Genomic DNA, 10,822 nt, shown 5'->3' on the forward strand with positions numbered 1-10,822 from the left:
TTTTCCTGTCCTTCTAAATACGGCCCCTTCACACGCAGCACTTTGCCTAAAAGGGACGTTCCATAAGTGTTGCTGTGGGTGTCCCCACGCAACTCCCATGGAACCAGACACATTTCCAGATTTACTAGGAATTGTAAATCTGGAAATGCGTGTGAATGCTACGCCTCCCCTAGGGAGGCGTAGGGAGGCGCAATGAGGAGAAATGTATTCATTTTGCCTCTTTCTATTTCCCTTTTCTATACGTGCTGCATTCTGCAACACACATAGAACACGGAAATCACCTCTTGTGAATATTTATGTGTAGGTAGGTGTTCTTCTTGCACATAAAAAATCATTACAAAACATATATGTTTTACAAGTTCTATGTGTGCTAATGCAGCACACATTGAAGTTGAAAAACACCTTTTCAGATTGTTTTTGTGCAGAAGTGACACCTTCCTGCACATAAACAATCATCCCCGTGATGCAGGCATCCTTGCACCATGGTGCAAGGGTGCCTGCGTCGGCACATGGCACTTAATTGTGTGCCAGCGCAGGGGAGAGCAGAGGGATCCTTCATATCCCTGTGCTTTTAAAGTGCCACAGTGTGGTGCAGCCAAAAAGTCTGCGGTGGCGCGCTGCGGCACTTTATAGTAAATGAGGCCCAAAGTGAGAAAAGTCAAGCTACGATGATTGCTGCATCTAGATTCCCAGATCTGGTGATCATGAGAATCTTGGATATCGTGTGTCCCTCTCACCAATGATTTCCCTTGAATTTTTTCATAAAATCTGATAACTATAGTCATATTTTGAAGTCATTGGAGAATTTACCCCTGCATCACAATTATTCATATTTGGCCGCTGTACGTGGCTTGAGCCAAACCTATATTTAATGCACGATGCCACATTAGTTACTGATACAGGAAAAGATAGGTATGGTTAAGTTTGGGTTGAGCGCAAAAGAGAGGAGAGAATCTCAGACTGATATAAGATGCATCTAGTCAGTGACAGAAGATGGTGTACTAAGTGAGTTGTGGAGACTGGCTGGTCAGATATACAAAGTGAGACAGAGAAAGATGACAGCAAGACACAGAGAGAGCAAGTAACAGGGGTGAGAGAAAAACAAAAAGCACAGCCACAAAAGTTGACGGATGCATGGAAGCATTGATTGTGACAGAGCGGCAGCGCCCTGGAGTAGTGACGTGCACATAAACAGGTGGTCAGGTGGGTGGAAAAGCTGCATAGTAATAGGAGGGGCCCAAGGACCCTGGGATGCACACACTAAACTGTGCTTTTTTGCTCACAGCTAAAGGTCAAGAAGGATGTTAAGAAAGTGGAAATCACTCCAGATCAAGTCACCATCTACCTGGATCAGGTGAGAGCTGCTCTTTTCTTCAGTTTATTATATTCAGTTGGACATTGAGGGCCTGATTCACAAAGGTAAAGTATGACTTTTGGTCTGAGTTTAGACCAAACGTCTACCTTTACTACTTTTTGGTATTGGGTAAGTTATGATTAGTATCTTGATGTCCGCACCCGGGGTGGAAACTCCGCACCCGGGGTGGAGATCTGCCTGAGTGAGGAGATTTCCCCCAAGTGCGGAAATTCCACTCTGGGCGCAGAGTGGAATTTCCACACTCAGGCAGAGATCCTACCCCGAGTGCAGAAACTCTGCCCCGAGTGTGGACTCCTAACTAACCTTTGTGAATACCAAAAGTCGTAACCTTAAGACTAAGTCTAAGTTTACCTTTGTTAATCGGGCCTTAAATCTAAAAGGAATTGAAATTATAGGAACACCGAACATGGGGGTTTACATGAGATGACCTTGACCGTATCAATATAATTTACTTCTCCTAGAATCAATTTCTCATTTTCATTATCTATTCAGTGACATTTGGATTGTCTGGCGGCCTGATTTAGAGTTGGAAGGCAATGGGAAATCATCTGATTTCTGGAGGCAATGCTAAGTGACTCTACTAATGGACGTATATCCACCAGGAAGATGGGAGTAAACACCACCCGTGGCTGCTCCTCCAGATTTTTCATTTATCAAACAAACTTTAAGTCAGGCCACGAGTCCAGTGTGCACAGATTTAGGATAGTGTCATGAGTGTTTGCCTTAATACTAGAATTCAGGAGGCTATGAAGTTCTGGGAGACTCAGTCACCTCAAAATTCAGCACAAAGTCCATCTTTAATTTTACTTCTACATGGGAGACTCTGCATTAAGGGAAACATTGTGAGGTGCATCCTGTGGTGGATACTTTGAGAGAAGTAGCCTTCAACTATAAGTTATAAAGAACAGTCCGGAGTGTAGCCTGCGACTCTTGGTTACAGGCAGAAAGCGTTAAAAGTAGCTTTAATCCACAGGTCCATTAAGTGGCTTTTTCCACATCGTATAATTTGAGTCTCCTAAGGTAAAACTCAAATGCCTACGACTTATGCGCCTAATAAATACCCTTCCCTTGTTGAAACTGCCAGGGGTGTCTAAATACTTTTATTTGCCCCATTGTTGGTGCGGGTTTATCTCTGAAGCCATTAAATATCTTGCAGGTTTTCTGTGGCAAACATGTTCCTCACATTTCTTTGGTTGTGTTTTCTCTGTTAGCTTGACAAGACCCCACATCAGTTCAGCTTCTCACTGGAGCAGGACAGTGAGGTGAAGGACATGAAGCCAGCCACGGTGATGGTCTACGACTACTACGAGAAAGGTGAGACCTCATGGTCAAAGAGCGGCAGCCAATGGTAGGAGCTGCTGTCCTGGTCACAGCCCCTGCTACCTTGGTCTCAGTGTTCATGAAGGCAGCAGTAAGAACAGAAAGTAAATGATATGTAGACCAATGTTTGTTCTTTGTACTTTCAAATCCTTTCACTCCTCGTAGCCCATCAGCAGCAAACAGGAGGCAGCTGCATGACTGAGGTTGGGACAAAGGGTCAAGCGTGAGTCAGAGTGGGCGAAGCCACTTCTACTAACCCTGAATCAACATTTTCATGAATAGCAACAGATCATGCGAGCTTCACTCCTTCCTGAGAAGATGCTGTGTATCAGGTCCAAGCCTGCCAGCAACATTTCTTCTTTTTTAAGATTAAACTCCAAAAGGGAGCTGATTCTAGAAAAACCAAAATCTATTATTCTGAGGGACAAAGAATTTCTCCCTTCATGCGAGGCCTTTGAACACATTCTCTGCCCGGGAAGGCCGTGTTTTACATGCCGGTCCTGCCCTCTATGGCTGCCCCAAAAGAGGCAGATCTAGTGGTCCTTAACCCGCCCGGGTTAAGGCGTGGCAGCCTGTTAGCATGACATGAGGGCCCTGTGGGAGAAGGCTGTTTCCAATGGTGGAGACAGCTCAGGTTCCGCTGTCGAAACCTAGCACTATCCCTGGCACTATACAGTGGGGGAACCATGGGTTAGTCCTGGAAGCAGCCCCCTGATTTACGCCAGTGCTTGTGCTTTACCAACCTGTAACTGGCTCCCTATGTCTTTATAAATCATCATTGTGGAATTGTGCACTGCATTAGACAATAGATATCTGCTCAAGCATGCTGTGAAATGATCCCTTCTAGCAGACAGTGAGCCCTGCAAGCAAATAACGCCTTCCATACAGCAGTCGTTCCCTCTTACCATGGGACAGCTGCTCCCGCAAGCTAGCCCTACTTACTAGGCGCTAGCCTCCCTTAGGCGGCTTGTGTATTCAGGGAAGCAGGACCATTTTCCCATGTAATCCCTGCTTTGTGTTATCCGCAGTAGTTTTGTAATGGGGGTAAATTGATTTTGTTTTGTTTGCAGGACAGTTTTGACAAATCTATCTCTGCAGGAGAAGAGAGACGACCCATTAATTGAGCCTTTTCTGACCCTTGTTTCTCCTTCCCTTGCAGGTGACAATGCAGTAACAGAGTACAACGCCCCCTGCAGTGCAGGTAGGTGTACTGGTGAAGGGCAGGCTCCTCCCTGCAGACACATGGCTAACACCCTCCTCAGTGGTTCCTGCTCTTGTTGTCTCTGTTTTACCCACTCCATCTCTTGCTCTTCTTTCCCTTTCCTGCCCCCACCTCTCCCTAGCAGCTAGACTGTCTCTGTTCCTATCATACCTGGTGCTATGCCCCATCAGCAGTTCACTGTGCACGCTGCTTGTGTACATAAGCCTCCCAGCTGTGTATATTTACATCAGTAGTATTTTGGCTCTGCACAGTTAACACCACATTTCTTGGCAATGAACATTTACATGAAGTTTTCTGTAAGTGCAGCTTTACAGCAGATCTGATAGCAGTGTATGTTCCTATCCAGTTTCTATACACCTGGTCTCTTGACACTTACTTACAGCAGCTCTCTTGGTAAAGTACCTTTACTGGAGGTCTCTTGGTAGTGTAACTGTACATCAGATGTCCTGCCAGTGTAACGGTATTGTCAGCCTCCTGCCACTGTACATTCACAGCAGGTCTCACACCAGAGATCACAGTAGCGTACACTTCCATCACACCTTAAAAGGTGACTTTACTACAGGTCTTTGGGCAGTGCAATTTAACATCAGGTCTCCTGTCAGTGATGCTGTAGGGGCAGGTCTCCTGGAAGTTTAAAGTTAGTCCAGTTCACCCTAGTTCTCCTTGCAGTGTAAAGTTCCACCACTTCTACTGACAGTGTAAAGTTGCACCAGTTCTCCTGACAGTGTAAAGTTACATTCGGTGCCCTGGCAGTGTAAAGTTACATCCGGTTTCCTGCCAGTGTAAAGTTACATCCGGTGACCTGGCAGAGTGAGGTTACACCAGTTCTCCTGACAGTGTAAACTTGCATCCGGTGTCCCGGCAGTGTAAAGTTACACCAGTTCCCCTGACAGTGTAAAGTTACATCCAGTGTCCTAATAGTGGAAAGGTACATGCTGTTTCCTGCCAGTGTAAAGTTACATCCGGTGTCTCAGCAGTGTAAAGTTACACCAGTTCTCCTGATAGTGTAACGTTACATCCACTGTCCTGGCAGTCTAAAGTTACATCCAGTGTCCTAACAGTGGAAATTTACATCTGGTGTCCTGCCAGTGTAAAGTTACATCTGGTGTCCTGGTAGTGTAAAGTTACAACTGTTCTCCTGACAGTGTAAACTTGCCTCCAGTGTCCTAGCAGTGTAAAGTTACACCAGTTCTCCTGACAGTGTAAAGTTATATCCAATGCCCTGGCAGTGTAAAGTTACACCAGTTCTCCTGACAGTGTAAAGTTGCATCTGATATCCTGGCAGTGTAAAGTTACATCAGTTCTCTTGATAAAGTTACACCAGTTCTCCTGACAGAGTAAAGTTACAACTGGTGTCCTGAAAATGTAAATGTACATTCGGGGTCCTGACAGTGTAAAGTTGCATTCGGTGTCCTGACAGTGTAAAGTTACATCTGGTGTATTGACGATGTAAAGTTACACCAGTTCTCCTGTCAATCTAAAGTTACACAAGTTCTCCTGGCAGTGTAAAGTTACACCAGTTCCGCTGGCAGTGCAAAGTTACCCCAGTTCTGCTGGCAGTGCAAAGTTACACCAGCTCTGCTGACAGAATAAAGTTACATCCAGGGTCCTGGCAATGTAAAGTTGTGTGCGGAGTCCTGCCAGTGTAAAGTTACACCAGTTCCACTGGCAGTGTAACGTTTCACCAGTTTTCCTGGCAGTGTAAAGTTACACCAGTTCTGCTGGCAGTGCAAAGTTACCCCAGTTCTCTTGACAGTGTAAAGTTACACCAGGTCTCCTGGCAGTGCAAAGTTACACCAGATCTCCTGGCAGTGTACAGTTGCACCAGTCCTGCTGACAGTATAAAGTTATATCTCGTGTCCTGTCAATGTAAAGTTCTGTGCGGTGTTCTGGCAATATAACTTACACTGGTTCTGCTGGTAGTGTAAAGTTACACCAGTTCTCCTGGCAGAGTAACATTCACTGCAGGGTCTCATGTTTGGCCTCTATGGGGCGCTGTAGGTTTGAAAGACGGGTTGCTTTTTAATGATGGATTTTTGGCAGTAATATTTACATCATGTCATTTAGCACTATAAGGTCACAGAAGGTTTTCTGACGATGCACGCTTATACTTGGTTCCCTGCAGCTGCACATTTACACCAACCAGCCAGCAGCCTAGAAGCACACGTCTCCAAGTCTGGGAGCTAAGTTTCTGATCTGTATTTTTTCTCTCCCTTACAGGTGACTCCACGAGCAAAACCACCAAATAGTGGACGAGGGCCGCTTCTCCTCTGGCCCCACCCGAAGCCCCAGCCTTCCTGTTGCTTCGCCTCACCCCCCTCACCCTCTCTGTACAGTCCCCTCCCTTTTCCTCGTCCACTCTACACGTCACTCTTCCTCTCCAGCAGGGGGTTCCTTAGTGAAACTGGAGACGATCCGAATGGAATTCATACAATTGGAAATAAACCAGCTTCGTATTAAAAGCGGGTGTGTGGTGCCTTCTGATTCTACTCCAAGCACGTTGTGTGGGGGAGGGGCATCTGTGGTTAGGTCTCTCACACTTTTGGGCAAGGATGCAGTCAATGCACTTTAGTGCAAACACCGCGTGACTCTCCAAGCAGCATCCACAGGTGTTACAGAAACATAATGACTGGTGTAAATGTACACCCTGTCTCTTTCCAGGGCATATTACATCACACCTAGAAGTGTGATGTAAATATCCTGGTGTCACATTTTCTGGCACTTTAACATTACACTTTCCAGGTTCACTATAAAACGAATTGCATTTTGGGGTCCTTTGTAGGTTCAACCAGGGCGCAGGAGTTCGAAGTGGGGCAGATACACACACTAGGGGAGGATAGAGAGCAATTATAAAGAAGATTTGTCAAAGCCAATAGTCCTAACCCGTAGCATTATCAAAGCCCACAGAGCTAGCCCATAACCTTGCCGTGCAGACTTGCAGAATTTACCAGTGCTTGTTTTTTTAGAGATAGCCGCTGTGCGTGCTCACAAATGTGTGGCAGTCATATTGGAATTGTTTTTTTCGTTGCTCTGAGGGAATCCAGCCCAGATGTCATTTGACTTGTAGAGTGGTTAATAACATCAGTAACAAAGCAAGAATATTAATAATAAAAATACTTTCTGGCATAAATATTTTGGCAAAAATATAAATTACAAAACGCATTGGCAAAGCCAATAGGTCTGGCCCTGACATCCTGGAGCAGTGGTAAATTTGTTTTCAGTTTTTATTTCAGGCGTATGTCATAAAAGGAAAGAAAACAGACAATCACCTAAAGTGGCACCACATCCTTGCAATACAATTTAAAAAAACATTACTGATGCGACTGTTTTACTAGTGATGATCTTTTTTTTTAAAAAAAAAATGCCTTTATGTGTTGCCATGCATTTCACAGTTTCGTTTTTGAAGGTGACAATAAGAAAGAATCACTCAACAAATTGCCATTTAGCTGGGCACCTGAAGTGCTAGGAAAATAAATATCAATTTTTTAACGATCATAAAATACAACGCTTTGAAAGAGCTTTTTCACTGAAGAAAATGAACTATTTTTAAACCGAGGTGAACAATGTGCTCAAGCGTTGTGCAGTCACTTAAAGTGAAAGGCATCAATAAGTAAAGTGGGCCGATCCACTGTGCCACGCGTTATGCTGTGATTGGTGGAAGCTTAATGTGATGAAACCTGCTGACCCAAAACCAGCTAAAGGTATGTATATATATTATTTTTTAAGTTTTGGGAAAATAACAGACTGGCAAGACAGCTAAAGCGGTCTCAAACGCTAAACCTAAATTATTGCTCCATTGGATGGAGGTTTTGTGTTATTAACTCCAGTATGGTGATATTTAAAAAAAACATTTTTAGGGCACATTTTTTTGTCAGATCATATTTAGGCCTCAATATTCTAGTACCATTCCATGGTGTCTTCTTGTGGTGTCTTCATTGTTTGGGCAAGACCACTGACCTGGTCAGTGTGACCGCTCTCCCCCGTGCAGCTTCACCAGTGAGTGCTGAGCCTTGAGCGCTCTACTGCTGGGTGTTCGAGGCCCTCCCCCACCTGCAGGCTCCTGCCTGCACCTCATCCCTGGTTATCCAGTGGGAGAGCACTCTGCTCTGCCTCTATTGCCATTTTTCTCTGTGCCCTCCTTCTTTCTTTCATTTTCCTCCTCTTCCCTTTTTTCCTTGCTGCTTCTTCTGCTGTACTGCCTCGCTTGCCTTTTTTCTCTGTGCCCTCTTTCTCTCTCTCTCTCTTCCCTTTTTCTTCATTTACCCGTGTATTCTCCCTGCCGCTGCTGCTCCTGCGGCCCCTTCCCCTCCAGTGTGTACCTTCCGCCTCCCAGCTAACTCACCCTCCCCCGATCCCTACTTAATGGTGGCTACTGTGCGACTGTGCAGTGGAAGTGCGCAGCGGGCACACCAAAGGCAAGCCCGTCTGTGCCCGTCTGCAACCCGACCGCGATCAGTGCCAGGGACCCTGGTCCTCTGAACCGCCTCGGCTACAACTCCAGCACCCTCCATGATCTCAACCGCGGACGCAACACCAACTGCCTGCTCTCGACGCCGAACAACACCCAAGGCCCTCTCTCCTGTCTTCACTGCTGCTGCACCTTCACCCACTTCCTTACACCAGCAGCATCTTCCAGCCTAAAGGACTTCACCGCTCACAAACCACTCAACTGCATCCTCCTCACCATACGCTCCCTACACAAGCATGCCATAGAAATCTGGGACTTCCTCAACACCTACTCGCCCGACGTTGCCTTCCTCACAGAAACCTGGACCAATGCCAACTCCACACCCTACATCGCTACCGCCATTCCCAACGGATACAAGATCAAGTGCAAGGACCGCCCCATACATCCAGGAGGCAACGCCATCGTCTACAAAAACATCCTGTCAATGACCACTGTCCGGGACAACACAACAACCCTCATGGAGCACCTCCACTTCCAGATCCAGACCAATCCAACAACAACCTTTCCCGGAACCCTCATCTACAGACTGCCCTGCCCCAGCACTCTCTTCATCAACGCCATCACTCACCTCAACACACTCCACGCCCTCGCCTCCATAGACTACATCCTACTTGGAGACCTAAACTTCCACCTGGACAACCACGAGGACTCAAACACCACCTCCCTCCTAGAGAACCTCACCAACATAGGACTGAAAGAACTAGTCATCACGCACACAGTGGGGCAGATACTCGGCCCCGTCCTCGCCGAAGGAAACAGCGTCTACTACAGCCACACCACGGAACTCCTCTGGACAGATCCCTGCAGCCTCCACTTCTGCTTCAAAAAACCCACTGTACACAAGCATGCCCACTGCCTCCCTCGCAGACGCTGGAACACGGTCAACTGAAGACCAGCTCATCTCCGCCCTTATCAGCATCCCACCACCGATTACAGCAGACACAAACACCGCAGCAAGCAACCTCTACTGCTACATCTCGAACTGCGCCGACACACTCACCCCCCTCAAGTTAGCCACTGCAAGACATTTCAAGAAAGTGAGCTGGTTCACCCCTGCACACCAAGAATCCAGACACTCCTGCAGACGACTGAAACAGAAATGGAGGAACAACAAAACCTCAGAAACATGCCCCGCCTACAAAGTAGCTACCACCACACACTGCCAGCTCATCAGATCCACAAGGAAGAAATCCCTCTGTTGGAACTGGGTTTGCCAATTCACAAGGGTAGCCTGGCTCGTGGCAGGAAGGCTCCCAAAGGCATCCTGTGTAAAGTAGCCGTGCAGCGCACACATCCACCACAGCAGAGTAACGCACGCAATGATAGGACATCACACCACTTGTATTTAAAAACAAGACTTCTTTATGTAGTATTTTGCAGCAAGAAGTAAATTAGCCTGCATTCATTAATGACGGTAAATAACATGTGCAGGAATTTAGCATAAGATCTTTAAGGACTGAGTATAACGTTCACAATAAATTAACATGAATTCATTACGGTCTGGACATAACATTAGCAATACATTAGCACGAATTAATTAAGGTCTGGACATAACATCGGCAATACATTAGCACAAATTCATTAAGGTCTGGACATAACATCGGCAATACATTAGCACAAATTCATTAAGGTCTAGACCTAACATCGGCAATACATTAGCACAAATTCGTTAAGTATCAGCAATCCTCTCGCCCTTGAAGTGTCACGATAACTGGGAACATATTCCTTTGTAGTGGGAGCAATCTGGTGTGGGGCTTCCCGGTTCTACAATCAAAAAAGGGGAGGGTTCCCGATGGGGCTGACTCGCTTGCTTAATGGCCCTCCGCACCCTCACATGCTCAATTTCCGTATCTTCTGTATATGTCCCGAGCCTCCCGACGACCCACCAGGCTCAAGAGGCCCCGTCCCAGTCTCTCCCGGGGAGGGGCGGATGCGGGGCTGCCTCTTGAGGGGTGAACACTTCTCGGCAGCCCCCCTGCGCTACTCGGGTCTCCGCGCCCCTCCCCCGGGAAAGTTACCTGCGTTCTTCGGCCCTCCGGGGCCCTTGCGCTGGTCTCTTCAAGCCGCCGTCACTGAGGGAGGCTTCCGGGGAAGGCGCGAGTCCATCCACTCCCGCTGGGAGCAGGGCCGCTGGTGTGAGGCGATGACAGAGCTCGGGGGAGGCTGGACGTGGGCGGGGGCGAGGCCTCTGACACGGCCGACACCCCGTCACGTGATGGGGGTCACGAAAAGGACGGCCGGCCCCCTGACAAGTGCAATGGCAGCTACCCCGGGCAGCGGCGGTGAGTTTGAGATCAAATAGCGCTTCGCCACCACAGCGCTTCAGGACTCGGGCAGCGGCGGTGAGTTTGGGATCAAATAGCGCTTCGCCACCACAGCGCTTCAGGACTCGGGCAGCGGCGGTGAGTTTGGGATCAAATAGCGCTTCGCCACCACA

The 10,822-nt window shown here is 47.3% G+C and overlaps 1 protein-coding gene across 2 annotated transcripts in view; it reads left to right on the forward strand.

Moving 5' to 3' along the window:
- LOC146812872 (alpha-2-macroglobulin-like protein 1) overlaps positions 1-6,379 on the forward strand; it is a 315,529-nt gene extending 309,150 nt beyond the window's left edge. For both annotated transcript variants that reach the window (XM_085619945.1, XM_085619946.1), the window contains 4 exons: positions 1,286-1,354; positions 2,587-2,689; positions 3,855-3,896; positions 6,138-6,379. In XM_085619945.1, coding sequence (XP_085476071.1) covers positions 1,286-1,354; positions 2,587-2,689; positions 3,855-3,896; positions 6,138-6,166 — 243 coding nt within the window. In that variant the 3' untranslated portion in view covers positions 6,167-6,379. The remainder of the gene's footprint in view (positions 1-1,285; positions 1,355-2,586; positions 2,690-3,854; positions 3,897-6,137) is intronic.
- Positions 6,380-10,822: the final 4,443 nt, after the last annotated feature.

Source organism: Triturus cristatus, chromosome 7, assembly GCF_964204655.1.
Source record: "Triturus cristatus chromosome 7, aTriCri1.1, whole genome shotgun sequence".
NCBI classification, from domain to species: domain Eukaryota; kingdom Metazoa; phylum Chordata; class Amphibia; order Caudata; family Salamandridae; genus Triturus; species Triturus cristatus.